The sequence below is a fragment of the Vanellus vanellus genome, assembly GCF_965231255.1.
Source record: "Vanellus vanellus genome assembly, chromosome: 4".
Classification (NCBI taxonomy): Eukaryota; Metazoa; Chordata; class Aves; order Charadriiformes; family Charadriidae; genus Vanellus; species Vanellus vanellus.
The window spans coordinates 23,376,484-23,394,751 of record NC_138909.1 but is presented as its reverse complement, the minus strand read 5'-3'; the positions used below and the strand labels follow the sequence as shown (position 1 = coordinate 23,394,751).

General features: G+C 41.6%; 1 protein-coding gene across 17 annotated transcripts in view; it reads right to left on the bottom strand.

Moving 5' to 3' along the window:
- Positions 1-18,268, bottom strand: part of ADGRL3 (adhesion G protein-coupled receptor L3) — a gene marked incomplete at its 5' end in the record, with an annotated part of 336,607 nt that overhangs the window by 78,453 nt on the left and 239,886 nt on the right. For 13 of the 17 annotated variants that reach the window (XM_082482753.1, XM_082482751.1, XM_082482754.1 and 10 more), the window contains 2 exons: positions 7,957-7,995; positions 11,750-11,935. In XM_082482753.1, coding sequence (XP_082338879.1) covers positions 7,957-7,995; positions 11,750-11,935 — 225 coding nt within the window. The remainder of the gene's footprint in view (positions 1-7,956; positions 7,996-11,749; positions 11,936-18,268) is intronic. The other 4 variants (XM_082482741.1, XM_082482742.1, XM_082482752.1 and 1 more) reach the window with 1 other exon arrangement.

Genomic DNA, 18,268 nt, shown 5'->3' with positions numbered 1-18,268 from the left:
CTACATCAAGGTCTTACCTGTGATAGCAGCTTTGGGAGAATGAGGATAGTGGCACACTGTATTAAAGAACCATCTTTGCAATGACACCTCTAATTAAAATATCTCAATTTTTTTAACTTTTAAAGCCCTGTCTTATACTGCTAACACTTGTCTTCCTTGATCTCAGAGGAATATTTCATGCAATGCACTTTCAAAAATTAGGATAGAAGGAGCTACAGCAACAAGCCTGTGCTTTGCATTGGTAGACTAAAATCATGGCTGGTGTATGAAACAAGCAGCACTTGTACAGCTGTACAGCCACCCCTGTACCAAAGGTGTCTGCTGGCACAGCCTCATCAAAAAAGGTTTGCCCACCCTTTCTGAGAACAGCAGCCTTAAGACTGTAGAGTGCAATCACACAGGCACTGCCTCCAGCTGTGCTTACGCTCTGAGGTTCTGGCCCTGCCCGAGGTCTCCAGGTACTGCTCCAAAACAAGAGCATCACCAGCTTTATTTGAAGAGTGCAAAAACATTACTAGCTCACTTTTAAATAGCAGCTTGAGGTTTTACAGCAAATCGTTAGAGAAAAAAAGCACAAAAACCCTTTCAGGTCCACAGTGCACAGTGAAAACAAAAAACCTGTCAGAGAGCATGGACCAAAATGTGGATATGGTTCAATGATCACGTTGTGCCTTTTCTCCCTTTTCCTACTGGAAAGCGATGGTTCTTTAAAAAAGCTTACTTGCTTCCTTGCTCAAGAACAGCTGGTTTTGCTTTGTATTCATATGAAACACCCCGTGCTAAAAAAAAAAACTTTTCTTAAGCTATCAGTATTTGCAAGCCTCCAAACTAATTGAATTAAAGGCACAATTAATGCCATTGATGGCAAGTTCTGCTGGAAGTTGTGCAATTCTTGCCTCTGGCCAGAAAAAGCACCAGTACAAGAGAAACTCCCAGTAACTCTGACTGTACTGGGTGCAGCCAGAATGGGCCCTGTGGAGAAGAGGACTAGCATGAAAGCATGGATCTGGGCATGCAAGGTGCCACTTTTGGCAACATTACTGCATTGAAAGGGAGCAGCTCAAGAAATGATGCGTCTTTTTAGAGTGCGAATGAACAGCACCCCAATCCCACTACACAGGGGTCACAAAACTGGAACAGTCGTCTGCTCTGTGGGACTTAAGGTCAAAAATAGATGCAGATGTCATTTTTTCAGCTTCATAAACAAGGAAAACATCCTTTTGGCTAAATGATGGCATTAAATCCTACCTCTTAGCTAAGACGTGCCTTCAAATCTGTCTGACAAGGCTCTTCACCCTCAGATAGTTTTTCACATTGCTATTTATTCTTTTAATTCCAAATTAAAATTTGTTTCTGGTCAAAGCATAAGTAAGCACACTGGAGATAATTTCTTACAGGGAAGCCCGGCCACTGCGCAAGGCTTTTTACAAAGCAGTAAGGTGATCACAAAACAATTATAATATTCAATGAAATGGACAAACACATATTAAGATTGAAACTAACTGAACTGTAACGAGCATGTAGTGATAGGACAAAGGCTTCAAACTGGAAGAGGGTAGATTTAGAATAGACATTAGGAAGAAATTTTTCACTCTGAGGGTGTTGAGGCACTGGAACAAATTGCCCAGAGAAGTTGTGGAGGCCTCATCCCTGGAGGTGTTTAAGGCCAGTCTGGATGGGGCTTTGAGCAACCTGGTCTAGTGGGAGGTGTCCCTGCCTATGGCAGGGGGGTTGGAACTAGATGACCTTCAAAGTCTCTTCCAAACTAAATCATTCTATCATTCTATGAGTACTTAAAAATAAATAAATCATTAGAATATCTACTGCTAATCTCTGCTTCTGCCTTCAAAACTAGCCAGAAACACTAGCCTCCATCTAGTATCAGAGTGGTGATTGGCAACTGATGATGGTATCAGTTTTGGTGAACTGAGTCAAAAGCTACTACTCATGGCAAAGGCAAGAGATCTTCTCCCAACCTTGCAGGGGAATTTCTAAAATTGCTCCATAGATTGAGACCAAAGGTTCTCAAGAAAGAGCATGCAACCTTCTCTTTTCAACTCTACAGCAAATATTTATGTTATGGCTACAGGAACTGTACTGCCTCAGAAATGGCCTGAATTTCAGCGGTGCTGAGAACTCACTGCAGTGAGAAGAAAGGCACTGACCTTTATTAAAATTAGGCCATCTACAAAATGTTTAACTATTGAATTAATGGTCTTGCACTAGGCACGCAAGGTTTGCAATCTTGGCCTTGAACTATGAATAAGCTCCTAATGGGAGCACACAAAAAAATAGGAGATCTGAGAAACAGAACAAGGTTACAAATTACAGGTTATGGTTTTGCTTTGCTTAGTATATGAGGAAGAATATTTTAAGGTCAGAAAGCATCTGTAGGACTGAAATAAAAGGAATTGATTGGGAAGAAGGAAATAACATACGATCTATTTCATCTAATGAGATCTTCCCCACAGAGTAAGCTGAGAACTGCATTTATGAATCATCTATTTGCTGCCCTACTGTTCGGGATTTGAGACTATACAAGCAACTGCTACAGTAATCACACTGGGGAAGTGAAAGCTGTAGCAAGAAAGGAAAATGGCTTGCAAACGAGAAATGCCTGTGACAGAATATCCATAGCCTTCAAGGGAACTCCTAGGGAGTCCATGAGACTCATCCCTTCCTCCAATGGTCCAAATCAAAGGGATATCTCGCACTGACCTCTATTGGTAATCTATACTGAGACTTTTGTGCCACCAGATTCCAGGACTGATTCAGCCTAAAGCAGAGTAAGCACATAGCAATGCAGAAAATGCTAATTTTTTTGCTCAGTTTTGCTATGTTACATGTCGCCACATAACCACAGGTGTAGCTCAGTTGTAGGTAGAGGAATACGTGGTCACCTTCCTTTTTAACATTTATGTGAAGAATTTTGGAGTCTGGTGACAAAGCCAAGGCCGCTGCTTTGATCCTCCTCTCCCCTAACAACGGGCTCACCAAGGCAGAAACACGCAGGGTGGGGATGTCTAGTTTTGCTCTTGCTGACACAAATCAAGCGCAGGTTTCTCAAGCTGTGAAGTATATTAAGTTCACAGAGTTTCAACAAAGGGCTACCAAACCACAGAACCCCGCTGTGAGTCACACTTCTTTCAGATGTCCTTTTAATTATATTAAATGAAAGTTTGGGGCACTTTGATGCTGATGGGCAAACATCTCGATCTCTTGAAAAAGCTGCTAAAAGTACTCCCTGTAGCTATAGTTAATATATGACATTGTATGCACACTGCTAGCCAATTTATTCCAGCCACTTTAACAATGATACCTCGCCTGACAGGCCCTGCAGAATAGCATCAGGAGTCGAGCAATGCGCAAATCATTAGAGGACTCTGAAAGTTGTTTGACACGCACTGCAGAGCTCTTTGTCATACAGCCAATTAAGTGACCAAACAAGGAACTCGAAAATCCTCATTAATTTGCCCCTTTCTATATAAATGGAGGTTAGAGTCTTTCTTGTCACAGGCACAACAAGAACACAAATAAACACAGCATAATTCAATTTACGCTCCCTCTCAGAGCTACAAGTTCCTTTCGTTTAGTGTTCACGGAAGTTGTGACCAGCCATGCAAGCCAGTGAGAAGTGGGACAAACAGAATTAATCCACTTTACATAGTACTGGCTAAGTCCCAGATGCACCTTTTATCTGCTGAGAGCTACTAAGTTAGCAAAGGAAATAAAAACAGTCCCTTCTACTCAGCTCTAAATTTAATGCCTTGAATCCTCTGAGGAAAGCCTTTCATTTTTTGCTTAGTACAGCAATTCAAAGAGCCCACGTTACAAGCATGAAGCATTCCGAAATCTTCCAGGAAAACCAGAAGGACAACTCTGACTGCAACCACCCACCACTGTCTGCTAACTGGAACCTGCATTGGCTCATCAGCAGCTCCGATGACACCTGCACCCAGAAGCTCTTGTCACCTTCACAGATCAGGTGGCACCTCCATAATCTTACCCATTTGCTGTACAGACAAACCCAGAATTAAAAAAACAGGGCAAGCTTATTTACAGGACAGCCCAGAAGATGGCAAGAACCAGAGAAGCAAACACAATTAGACCAGGAAAATGCTGCAAAAGCAACAATCTGCTTCCTCCTTCCACCTTTCCCACAAAGCTGCCACTCAGGCTATCTATTGTATTCACCAGCCTCCAACTTTGAAGTCACCAAGAAGGGCTTTAAAAAATAATAATAATAAAAAAAAAAAAACAAACAAAAAGAATGAGAACCCTGTGAAGTTTTTGTTTTCCAAGATCTGCATCCCAAAAGCAGCATGCAATTTCACATGGGAAGAAGACATTGGCTGGCACTGCAGGGAAATAAATTGGCCTCATGATGCCCCAGAGAGACCTCCGGCTCACTAACCCAAGCGCAGCAAGGAGGTGAGCTCAGATTTTACAATCAGGTGCACATATGTGATAAAAAGACTCTACATGCCCAGATGTGGTATGAGCCTTTATTACAGCTTCTGTTTCCAGCTACTAAATATTACTGAAAAAAAATTGAATTTTTTTCCCCATGTTTAAGTTCTCCCTGTTAATATGGCCTCACTTATTGCAATATCTGAGTACTCAAGCCTTTTTTTTCTTTACTACCCCACCACCATTCCCAGAGACCAGGGGAATTGTACCCATGGCATTTTAAGTTGGGGAGCTGAGAAACAGTGTGCACGTGCCACTTGCTGAAGGACATGGAAGAAATCTGTGACACCAAACCCAGTTTCCCAGCCCCCAAAAGACAAACAATTTGTGTTTTCTACAACTCCAGTGCTTCAGTTTAAGGAGAAATGCTTTTAGCAAATGGACAAATATAAATTCTGAAAAAAATACAGAAAATTCATACCGGTTTACGTCACATACCAGTCACCAAATGAAACTATGCTAATCAAATGCGTCACCCATTGTGACTCATTCTTCCACACGATGACTTTTCCATCCCTTTCCCAGAATAGAGTGCAAGAACAGTGAGCGCACTGCAGAAAGGTGGGCATGAGAGATGTAGATCTCTGCTCTCCAAAAAGCCACACATCAGGTCCAAGCTCTCCTTAGCTAATGGAGCACCTTTCCAAGGCCACTGACTCCGTTCATCTTTGTCAGCTCAGCCTAAGTTGACTCTTAGTATCACGGATACTAAGAGTATACCATATGGCAGCTTCTTAAATATCATCATGATTGAAAACTCTCACAGCAATTGTCCAGTCATTATATTAATATGTATTTATCATGTCACCTGTTGGGTTGATTCTTGTCGGATTTTTCAGACAAAAAAGATCATTTACCACACTTGCAACTAAAGGAGCAGCATTTGTAACCTCTACCTCCAGTAAATAAAATCCCTGAGCTTTCAACTCAACAAATATTGTGACACTGCACAAATTAAATCAATATTTATTTTGCACAAATTAAATCAATATTTATTTTAATTATAAAGTTACCCAGCGAGATGAGTTGATAATCTGATATGGCATTCCAAGTCTCATATTTGAGTAACTCACAAAATTTCCAGATCTGTTTTACATATTTATATTCATTTATTTTGGGTTTAAGAGGACTTTACACCGCAACCAGTACAGGGGCTCTGTCATGACTACTTAGATTTGTCAGCCTAAAGAAAACACTAAGACTGATTCTAGCAATTATTATCTTCTCAAGTCATGCTCCTCCTCCCCAAAATCCACCTTCTCTCAACTGTACTTTTGATACATATAATTGCCGTACATCTCTCATATAAACTGTACCACACTTTCCTTTTCTAGTGACAACAGGACTGAGGATACACTTCCTGCCCTCTGAGCCAAATTCAGCCCTCTTCACAATAATGGGATCAGCACAAGGAGATCATGTCAGCAAGTTGAAAACTCTATTCCTCTGCCATCAGTGGCATATTTCCCAGTGACTTCCCATCTCCCATTGACTTCATGAAGTTCAGGATTTCACCATTTAAGATTTGTTGAAAAATTTCTGCTAAATTGCCTTAGTCAGCTCAGACATTTCACTGCCTGGTAAAGGATAAGTGGCCTGTTACAGGATATCTGCAGTCACATTTAATTGCTATTACAAATTCTCCCCCACAAGATTTTTTGATGACTTTAGCTACATGATTTTTCAAATGGAAACATACTGTATGAAAATATGTCCAGATACATTACTTTACCTCCATATAATACAAAGCAGCGATGGAAAGGTTCAATTAGGTCATCTAATTCATTCTTCAAGCCCTCTGTTACAAGACTGTCCTCTTCAATATATTTACCAGCTTTGTCCATATCTATACTAAACAGCTCAGGCAATGACCTTTCATCACTTTTCGCCTACTAAAGAGGTAGGCACATGATTAATGTTTAAACACACAAGTAGTCTTTCCAAGTGAAAGGGAAGAATTCCTTGAAATTAAGGGTAAGCTGAAGTTTGTGCAGAATATTCAGGCTTTATTCTATCAATGCCAAGCTTTCTGTAGAGTATATTAAACCCCCTATTCACTCTGTTTGAAAGAAGACAAAAAGACCAAGAACATGCATTGACTCTGTACAGTATGCCCACGCAGCTAGTGGAAAGGACAACTTACGGGTCAGGTGGTACCCACGGTCCCCACAAGATTGTGTAGTCCATGGTCAAACCAGCCTCACCACATTTCCAGTGACAAGACTGCTAGCTTGGGAGCGAGCATTGCAATGTAAACTTTCCTAAATTCCTTCAAATGCTAGTTAGTTTCTCTGGGTTCTTAAGAGAATTCACACCAGACAAGGGATGTGTAACTTCATAACTCATCTTTATCCGTTAATGTGTATGGAAGGGAAAAGGGGACTTCCTCTCATCACCATATCCAAGGGGAAGACAGACAGCCTACCAGCACAGAGGGGTACTGTTTTATTTTTAATGTCCTAGAAATCTAAACCATCTAATCCCACATGCTAAATGAAATATATGCTCACAAAATAAAGTCAATACCAACTGTAGGAGGTTGAATTTTGCAGGAAAATTCAGCTATAGACAGCCCTTTCCAGAAACACAAGGTTCATTTTTACACCTCTGCATGTTATACATACACGTATAAATAATGATCAACCACCCAAAAGTACAACATCAATATTCATAAACACAAGACAGAAATTAGAAGGTAAAACACTCACATTTCTTAAAGCAGCATTAACTCACCCATAGTATACAAACAGGTTTATATAAAAGTCACTGGAGCAAATGCTATAAGGCAAGGTGACAGGATAAATAACATAACCCAAGGCCCCACTCTTGAAAAGTCTGCAAGCAGGTCTCACCAAAATTCTGGGGCTTGACTTTGTTCACATAAACACAATGTAAGCCTACAAAAGTCAGGCTGTAGCTGGGTGAACTTTATGGGACGTTATGTTCCTAATCCTATATTTAGTTTGCAGCACTCTCCTCCTCCCTCTCCGAGGACACTCTGCATTTCATTACAAACCTACCTCCTCCCTCATGCTGAGTGTTGCCATTTCGAATTGTTTCTAAATTTGCAATTGTAAGAAGGGAAGAAAGAAAACTAAGGAAATGCAGGTGGCAACTATATGAGTGACACGCCGTAAGTGAAACCCAGCTGGTCTGGAGACACCTCCGTGAGCAGGAGTTTTGCATTCTTTACTTGCACGCATCCATACTGTCATGCTTACTCTGACGGCCAGATGAGTCTTGTCACACCTCTCCTGTGGTTTTTCCCACTTCCTGGTTCAGAGGTTTTGCCCCAAATTTTTGTCAAGCCTAAGAGCAATGGGGCAGGTGGGGGGAGATGAAGAATGACATTATTATCCTGTAACCTTAACCTTAGAACTTGCTGCCACAAAGATGGTAATAATCAGATTATTCACAGAGACAAGACCCACTTCACAGTCATTCAGTCAAACAACTGGACACTTGTATTAAAAACACAAGAAATACCTGGACATAGGCCCTGCAAGAGCGCTCCCTTTTCTGAAGCTGAGTCCATAAAGACAGCAGATTAAAGACGGAATAGAAAAAACAAGTTAGTGACAGAACAAGGGAAAAAAATTGAAGAAAATGCCTATGAAAAAACCCTCATTTCTCTCTTAAACAGTTCCTGAAAACCAACCAAACCAAAGGAAGCATGTGAGTTAGGCAGCAGTGGAAGGCTGGAAGAACTGGGTCCAGAAATACAGGTTAGTCCTTTTTCAGTGAAGTGAAGCACAGACTGGCAACTTTGCAAGAGCAGCTGTTAGATGGTAGGAGACACTGAAGTCAAGTAGAGATGCTCAAGAGATGATGTTTTCCTTCCAGCTTAGAGATCACACGTGATATTTCCAGGTCAAACAAGGCTGGAAAGGATGGTTATTTACATAAGAGGAGCATGGGCTCTGCAGTCAGACAGCACTGATGGCACAGTGAGGTATAACCAAGCTTTGGACGAGTAGGACCAATTCCAGGGAGCAAGATGTACGCAGGACTGCATCCTGTACGGACACATCTTGATACACCTGTGCAGGTCTCTGGCTCAAGGCAAAACCTATAGTGCTCCAGTTTCACTGCTGTGAGCTTGCTTAAAGCCAGCTCAGCTGAGTATGATCACACATTGCACTGAAGGCGACAGCATTGCACAGGGCTTGTGGTAGCATAAAGGGCCACTGAAAAGGACATTAACAATGAAATGGAAACCCGATGTAGTATTTCCAGTTGAGGCCATTCTACCCCCTTTGGATTAAACTGCTTCTCCAGGAATGCATTTTCCAGTCCTCTCATACCAAGTTGCGCTTTCCTTTGTAATCCCTGGGCCTACGTGCTTTACATGTTGAATAGCTTTTCCACAAAGAATCCCACCTTTTCCAGAGAAGCCACGTTTAGGGCTGTATTTTGATATGTGCTCGCATGCCTCCTGCCTGATAACTGAACTTCAGTGTGTCACGAAATTCAAACAGGCACTTATTTACCTCCCCAGGAGTTTGCAGGCAGTCTGCAGCAGGAATTGGTGAGCTCTGCATCGGTACAACTAAATCTTGCAAAATCAGGCTGCTCAGAGCTACTGGCTTGGCTGGGTTTGTTTTTACTGATGTGCCTGGATTGGAAATTGCACATCAACAGAGATTTGGGGTAACTCGTGCTCTCAACTCACAGCAGTGCAATCCCATTAGTACAGCTGAGAGCCAAATTTGTCCCCGAGAGTTTTGAGGCTCTGAAATAAACAAAATACACCCAGGTATCGTGCAATGCCTAATTTCAATTTCTAATTCATCAATTTGTAACAGTAGAAATCTTCCTCTGGGTAAACTTGGCCAGTATGAAGACTTCACAGAAACAAATGGAGATCAAAGAAAGCCTCACTGAAAATTACAGAGCTATCCACTCAGGGGTCTTGCCAGTCTGCAATAGAACAATTATTACATTAATTAAGCCTGATCCAGTGGAAAGCATAAAGCTTTTAGTGACAGGAAAGTGGCTCCTGAAAGATGAAGGCTTTTAAAAATTCTGATTATGCCAGTTTATTTCAATTCAATGTACATCAGCTTGTAAAAACATCCAGTACCAAACGGCACAGGTGATTACTTTCAGATCCCTTTAAAATTTCCTTTAATGATTAAAAGAATATTTAATGGCTAGTGCTTACTTTATTTCTTCTTTCTGACTAAACAGGACTAAACAAAACTCTTTGCAAATTACTTTTTTCCTTTATTTTTTTGGAAATACTCTTGATCAGTGAAGGGGAAAATGGAGCAGTAACTGCTGCCTTTTGTTTGCCCAATACTACTTCCAAGTTGAATTCATGCATTCTTAAATGAACACAGAGCAGTTGCTCTTCTAAAGAATTAAGTGGGGAATGAGAGCAAGTAAATTACCAAGCCTGTCATTTGGATCACTGACTCGCATCGCTGTTTTGCAGGACTCCACACGGTCCAGAATTTTAATGCGGAGTGCAATTGATTTGTATGAGCTGCTTGTGCAAAGCTGATGGCGGGGGGGGGTGGGGAGGGGGAACCTGCAAGGGGGACCCCAGGAGTGACAGCCGAGCTGAGGAGCTCTGCCTTGCCCAGTCTTCCCCTCCCCTCAGTAACACATACCTGCCCCTGTGATACAAACCCATTTCACGTAATTGAAACAAATATCGGAAGGTGGGATATAAAAAGATGAAAAATATGTGCTTGCAGAGCTGAAGTGACAAAATGTTGGGTACGGCTAGGGCATATTCAGAAAAGCAAGCAGACTAGAACCATGAAACCTGTTAGTAGGTGACATTAATTGCTGGTTTTACCTGATATTGTCAGACATCACCATCGTTTCAAACAAAGAACCGTGGTATGATTATAACAAATAATGTTATGCTGATGTAACAGTTAATACAATTATTACCTACGTTGTTATAAAATAGCTGGAAGCAGCACTAATTGAAAGCATCAGGATAACCCAATTCACAGCACATGCAAAGCACACGAGATGCAGGACTTCAATTCCCATGGGGCTGTAATCTTAAACAATCCAGAAGCCCTTTGCATTTATAACAGTGTAAGTCTACTATAATAACTTATAAAAAAAAAGACAATGTTACTTCTATGAAAAGTACTTCTCTTCAGAAGACACACAAGAAATTTCAGGCTTAGCTGGGATCATTTATTCCCTGTATAACCTTAGGACCAAGTTCTATTCTCACTTACATGGATGCCAGGACTGCCAGAGCCAGCTACACAGCTGAAAACAAAATTCCGTGTCTTATTTTAACTAGGTGGCGAATATAACCACGTGCTCATAGCCACAGGGTTCAGCTGTGGTTTATTCTGATGACCAGGCCCAGAGAATTCACTGTTTAAATCCCATGTAAGTCCTATCCTATGTGTTTACATAAGATTGAGTGATGAAGAGGGCCTCGGACCAAGAAAACTCTCAACTGTAAATGTATTCTTATGGACTCCACAGCCTGTGTTTCCTCCCACGACTGGCAACTTCTAGCAGCTTTAGCATGTAGCAATTCCACTTACTTCTGGAAGTGACAAAAGGACTAATAATTCTTCTCAAACAGGGGCACAGAAGCCACACCATCATCATGCAGTAAGGTGCTTCTGGGCTAAGTCATCACTAAAAAGGCCTAATACTAAACCACCCTGAAGACCTTAAGTGTAAATATGATGGTATCTTATATGCCTTTGGTAAATGTATCTCCAGTGTAAATAAAGGTTTCTGTCTGCTTTTATTTGTTTATATTCATGCATAGAAGTGTTCATTTGACCTTCACATCAGTATCTTGTAATGTTACAAGATGAAAAATTCAAAATCCAGACTCTCTCTGTCTCTTGGGACTTTAAATATTCAGATTTTCTGGATCATATTACATGGCGTTTCACAGACAGATTCAGCACTGGAAACACTGGACAAAATTCTGGTCTCATTCACACTGGCACAAGTCCAAAATAATTGCCGTGGTATCACTTGAGTTATTCTCATACTGAGCTATGAGAGCTGAGACCACAACGAAGTACCTGGAGTTCATATATCTACACATCTGAGGGTATACATTTCCCAGCACCAATAGTACACTTGGCATTTACAACTGTTTCGTTTCTCAGCAGAATAAAATACACTGTAAACGAAAAACTGCCACGTACTCTTGTCTACTATGAAAGAATCACTGCCCTAAATGGTAGTCGTTCAGAAAGTCATTCATAACAGCTCTCCAGGGAGCACCAAACCCTTCTTCAGCCTCCCGTCCCCTCCCGAGCCCCTTTGTTTTTACCTTATTTAAGCTGCGTGCAGCACTGTCCTTCCCACCCGGAGTCAGGTTTCGGAGCTGTACGTCAAGCAAGTTCACCAGCTGGACCATGGCGGACACAGAGTACGTGATGTCACCAGCATACAAGTGGTTTTTTGTGTGCTCTGCAAGCTCCCGGGCAATGTTGGCAGCCATCTCCCCCGACTTCATCTGCAATTGAGAAAGTAGAGGAAAAGGTTGTCCCTAGCTGTTAGTATGATGCTACTCCAGTTCCTTCCAGCCCCACAGTGTTAAGCAAGTCAACTCCCCACAAGAAGAAAAAGGAGAGGAGAGAGGAACAGAAGAAGTTCCCAAGAAGGAAACTATAGCAAGGGTCTTCATGGTTTGATCATGTACAGCCTTTGAGTATGGTTTAAACACAAGTGTTTTCTCCAGCTACAGTCACTATGTTGGCTTCAACACAACAATTTCTGATCTTCTCACAGGGCATGGCTGGAATTGAGGGGCAGCTGTTTCTTTGCACTGCAGCAGATGCAACCAAAGATGGCATTGCTTTCCATAGGATGGGCGATGCTATGAAGGGCTTCAGTTAGCTTGTCCCATTGCCTTATCTATGCCATTAGGGAAAAAACAAACCATGTAGATAGTCAAAAAAGAGCAGTTTCTGATTCCAGAAGATTATCTGATAGCAAGGAGATTATTTTTGTTACAACTCCTTCACAAAAAAGTTCCTTGTAAAAGGAATAAAAATAGATGACATAACCCAGATAATAAGAGAAAAAAGTTCACAGTTCCCATCATGTTGATTTAATAATCAGGTGCTAATTTACCACTTAGCATTTGTACGCAGGATATGTGCTCCTTACCACATTAGCCACTACTACATCTGTAATGAGGCTAGTGATTCTCAGAACATAAAAGCATTATAACTCAGGAGCAAAAGCCTTCAGCCTTCAAGCAGAGGCGTGCTGGAAGGGAAAACCAAGTAGGCTGCTTGTCTGAATCTTCTATTAGAAGACTTTTATTGTCTAGTTGAGTCACAAAACTCACAAATCACCTGCAACAAAATTCACTGTGTAATTATTTGAGAAACTCTCTCTTTCCCCCTGGGGCTTTTCCCCCTTTCTTGCTCTGTTTTGCTTTCCCTATATGGTGCTTCTTTCCTCTTCTATACCATGGGGACTGGGGACAGGGCAGCTGGTCCCATCTCCTTTCTACGAGCAACCCACTACAAAAATGCTATTGCAGGTTGCTGGTCTTCTTTCATTATATACCACTCTGTGATCTGGAATGCATATCTACGGGGAATATGACAGGGATAAGGAGAGATTACACAGGATGACATTTAAATGAAGCTCCCACTTCTCTGTTGGGCTCAATGACCAACTCTGCTGGGTTCTTCACATGAAATTTCCAATTGTCTTATCTTCCAAGAATTAAAAATCAGATATTTCTCTTGTTTCCTCAATTTTTGGTGCTTATTATAAAAGCGAGATTCTAGGGAAAGATTGTAGGCTGAGCTTCTATCTCTCTGTAAATCAATTAGCTGAGTTATAAATGAATAACTTACTCCATCAATTTGACAGCAACAGCCCATCTGATTTAATGAAATCTAACTGAAGATGTTCATATGCTCATCTTCAGAGAATTAAAGCATATGATGATATAGATAAGATAAATAAAGGAGATAATTTGTTGTTCTTGCCATTAGAGCAATGATAACATATATTCAAAAACTGAATTATTTCTTCTTTGTTACACACAAGGCTAATGCCATAGAAACCTCACCCTATTCTTAGAGCTGCCTGCTCTTCTAAGCAGCTGAAGAAATCCACGCAGCAGCATAAAGGCTTAATTTTGACCTCTTCTGTTGGCGCCCAGAACTTTAAAGAATAACTGCATCAAATCCCTTTACATAAAGAAATCAATTTCAACATTTTCCTGCAGTTCATCGCTGGAGCCTAGCATGTATCATGACACGTGGTGTTTCTGTAAGCCTTGCAGAAAACTATGAATGCAAGATTTTTTTTTACAGATACATTAGAAAAAAAACCCTGCTACCCAATATTTGAAGCGTACATTTTCTCTTGGACCACTCACCTTTGCAAACTGGCATACTTGGAGCAAATTGCTCAGCTGCTACCGAGGCAAACCCAAGAGTTTTCTTTCCCTGTAATAAGCCTCTTGTTGTATTCAGCTGTAGGCTGCCACTGTTCCTACCTGTCTGCAAAAGTGGTGCAGGGTGGGTGGTCACTAATATTTCTTTTTATTTTCAACTAATCCTAAAAACTGCAAATCTAAGGAATTCTAGTGTGACCAAATAAACACCCCAAAACAGGCAACAACGGAAGAAATGCCTGAGAAAATGCACATTGAAGCTCAAAATCTGTGAACTCCCGGGACATAGAAGTATTCACCCACACCCAGGTTTCTTGAAAACACAGGGATGTGCCATTCCCTTGGGACTATGTGTCTGGTAGACAGGTGATGAAGCTACTTCCTAGCACTGACAATCATTTCCAAACCTATTCATTGTCACCCAGAAAATGCAGCTACAAGTCACTACAACAGCACTGAGACACTCTTTCCATCCTACCTGTGCACATAATGCAAGGGGTATCCAAAATTATGGTCATACGACATGTTAATGCTAATTTCCCCAATGCTTTTGAGCATTTTCCACTGAAATCGAGGTGTCTCCTATGCAGTCCCATGAAACACTTCTGTGGTCAGTCCATAATTCTGGCTGAATATTCCAAGCCTAAGATATATGTCTGGTGTCTTATAATAACAGGACTGAGTCCCTTTTTTGGTTAATTCTACGCAATGCTCAGCAAAACTCACTGCTTCCCAAAAAGACGCATTACTAACTTACTTCCCTTGTATAAAGCACCTCTCCACATCTTCCTCATCATTAGTGCTGCATGGAAGATGAGCAGCACTTCTTCCAAAACTTTTTAACCCAAACACTGACATAGGTCACATGGCAACACAAGAACAATCCTTGGAGGTTCTTCAAGGGTCAAGCTGTCATTGAGAGGCAAGCAGGGAAAAAATGTGCAAGTAACAGAGCTTTCTACTGAAAGGTTGAGAACAACAAAGGTAATTAAAAAGAATACATCTCTCTGATTTGAGACTGTTTTTGTTTTTTTTTTTTTTAAATTTTCTATCTATCTTGATTATGAAAAAATGAATTTAAAAAATGAAATGAATTCTGGAATAAAAGAAAACATTCTGTTCAAACCAAATTGGGTTTCTGGTTGCTTTGGGTGATTTTTTTTGTTGCCTTTTACAAATTGATTAAATCTAGTCTTGCAATGCTAATTTGAAGGAGAGAAAAAAATGTTTCCTGCCAACACACAAAACATAGTTTTCTAGCTCTGTCAAAAAAATTCCTCCCCTCTTCCATTTGAGCATACCGGCAGGATTCAGGCCAGGATTACAAATGAGTATTAGCATATCTGAAATCATGCTGTGCAACACTTTGCTAATATTTTCCCAGTTCATACCACTATCTCGTGTCTTCTTATGACTGAAAAGACTGTGAAATAATAGTTGTTGGGAGAGGGCCTATATTCCTGCCTGTTTCATATACGCCAAGGAACAGAAGCAGGGAGCTTTGTCTGGAAAGAGTAACAATGATTCTCCTGCAGCATCACTCGTTGTTTCAGCCCTACCTTTCTCAAAAGGAACTGACTGCAAAAGAGGACAGTAGAATAAGAATGAGAGAAACTGCAGAAAAGAAGTATTTAGGGAAGAAAATTCAGAAGAAATAAGAAAGCTGCGGGGAAGGGAGAGAATGTGCTGAAACACCAGCAGTCATAAAGGCAAAAATATTTTCCTGCAGTCTGAGGCTGACTGATACAAAGAAGAAAAAGATGGTAAGAAAGATTGAACCAGGGTTTTTAAAAACAGTGACTTACAGATAGACTAGTCAGCTGGAAAGGCCATGGAGTTGATGCTATTTTCTGGAGGGACAAACATCTGACAGGTTTCATCAGGCACCATCAGCTGCCAGCAGTCAGGTAGCAAGGCTGAAGCAGGGGCTATGGGCTAGCTTGTGACACTGCAAAGCCTTCATGGCCATTTTCTTTCCCTGGCAGAGCTTTCATTATACATGTGTGCATTCATAGAAAAGAGTCAGAGCATACCTAGCATCCTCTTTTTTTTTTTTTTTTTTTTGGAAGACGAACATCCCATTCCATTCACCTTTGCTTTTTTCTTTTATCAAATTATATCTGGCGGCATAACTAACTAGTTATAAATACTCCAACAGAGAGTTGGATTGCTGCTCTCCATACAGTACAGCAGAGCTGGACAACAATGAAAAAGTTGTTTTGAAATGGCGGTATTCAAACAACTTAAAACCACATTTAATGTCCCTTCAATAATCCGCCAACCGTAGCACCTGTTCCATCCAGTACCTGGTGTCACTCTGAAAACAGTCAAAAGCAACTGGATGGAGGATTTCCTTGCGGTGTCATCAGGACTGCAACTTCAGTCTCGGGCCTGGACACGATGATGTGGTGATGTCTGCCACAAAACCCCACTCCCTCTGCCAGGCGCACTCAAGCAGACCTACAAGACCTGATGAAGGTACTTTGAACCTTAAGGTTTATCTGCTCTTTGTGATTGTATCATCGAGGCTGTTCAGGAGGACAATATGAACACGGCTGGCATGTGCTTTAGATTTACAGCTTGAGGCTTTTCATGCATTCATGAAGGACACAACGCTTTCTATTCCCCTACAAAAAAGGCCTCCTCTCTTCCAGAGGCTTGAAGCTGAGCATAGCAGTGCCCCTCCTCCCAGGAAGCACCCACAACTGAAAGCTGTGGTGAGGAAAAGATATTTTCAGGCAAGTCACACACTGCGCCAAGGACAGTACTGATGAAAGCAAGAGGTAAAACAAACAGGCTGACACTGAATGTATGACCTCATGATCAGGATGATACAATGTATCCAAAGCTGACCTTTTTGCTTCCTTTTACTGCTTGACTCTAGAAATAACCCAGGTAGCAGTGCATAATTCAATCGCACTGGCAAGTTTATTCTCCTGCTACGTTACAAGGGCATGGTAGGCACCAACAATAAAGTTAAAGTAAATGTCAGGAGGCCAATGAATTGCTGAAGCGGACATTTGTTCTGATCTTCCATCAAGCACAATAACTCTAATGGAAGCTAATAGAGGGCTGTAAAACCTAATACCATGATGCAAGCAGGCAAACACCCAACACACGGTCTGAGCACAGAAGGAGCAAGAAAAGAAGCAAGTAATAAGCCTTACTTCACTACAGGGACATGAAAACAAGCACAGTGCTTCTATACCATCCTCTCCGGCTTGGCTGAAATCCCTCCAGGGGACCCATCACCCTTCTTCCTGAGCAGCTTGGACCCAGCAGGTGACAGAAGACGGGATTTTGGGGAGACAAAGCATATTAGGAAGAAAGACGTGCTGAGCAGGTATGAAACCTGGCTGCTAAAGAAGCATTTCTACCCATTTTGTAAGCTGTGCTGCAGCTGTGGATGCTGTGGGATGGGTGGCCAAGGAGGACCCAAGTGCTGGGGACACAGGAGAACTGAGCTGCAGGATGCAATCACCCCGTGTCCTCATGGCACAGCTGGCTTACTGCTTCCTCTAGCTGCCTCCACAGCAGCAAGAAGAGGAACTGGCTATGCTTAGAGGAAGAAGGCTCCTTTTTCAGTTTTAGAGAGGTGCTGGAGCAAAACTGCAAGCTTGGGGCAGGGAAGTGCCCCACACATGGCAGGGATGTGAGAAACCAGTGCCGGATTTATGGATAAATCAGTCTCCATCTCTAAGCGCAGTGAGGCTCTAAGCCTCTTGGTTGGGCAGGGAAAGCAAGTGGCTACTGGTTATTTCATAAGTAACTTAAAACTGTGTTTGCTGTAAGGATCCTACTGAATACAAACCCCAGTAGAAGCCCCTAGAGAAGCCTGGTAGGGCTTTCTCCTCAAAAGCCACTCCTGGAAAGTCTTGACGTTTTGTAGCAGCTCTCCATAGAGGTTGGGCCACGTATCCCAGGATCCCACCGGATTCCCTCCCACTCAGGCATCAAAAGTTTAGATCCAGAGTCATTTGGCAGATCCCCCTAGTTTTTCCACTGACTGGTGGAAGGTTCCCAAAGCTGAACAAAACTAAATTCCTCCAGAAATATAATAACAATATAAAAAAAAAAAAAATCCAGTCCCAATTGTAATCTGCTGGGATTTCTGAAAGCTGGACTCTTCAATTTTAGCCTGTTTTGAAAGCACATAACAAATTAAATGGGGCTCATTTGCCATTCAAATGATAGCTGAGGTTTCAATAAAATAAGCCTAACCTTGATGGGAGATTTCATCAGTGCACACTATTATTTCTCTCTGCTAATAGCTAACGGCCTAGCCATCTTCACCGAGCAGCAAGAGGTCTCCCAGCTGCCTGGGTGAATTATGGCTGGAGTATGTAATATTAACCCCTCCAGGATAAGTATGTGGGTCATAAAACAAGAGCTGCACAGCTGCTAATGCCAACAAAGGCAGTCTTT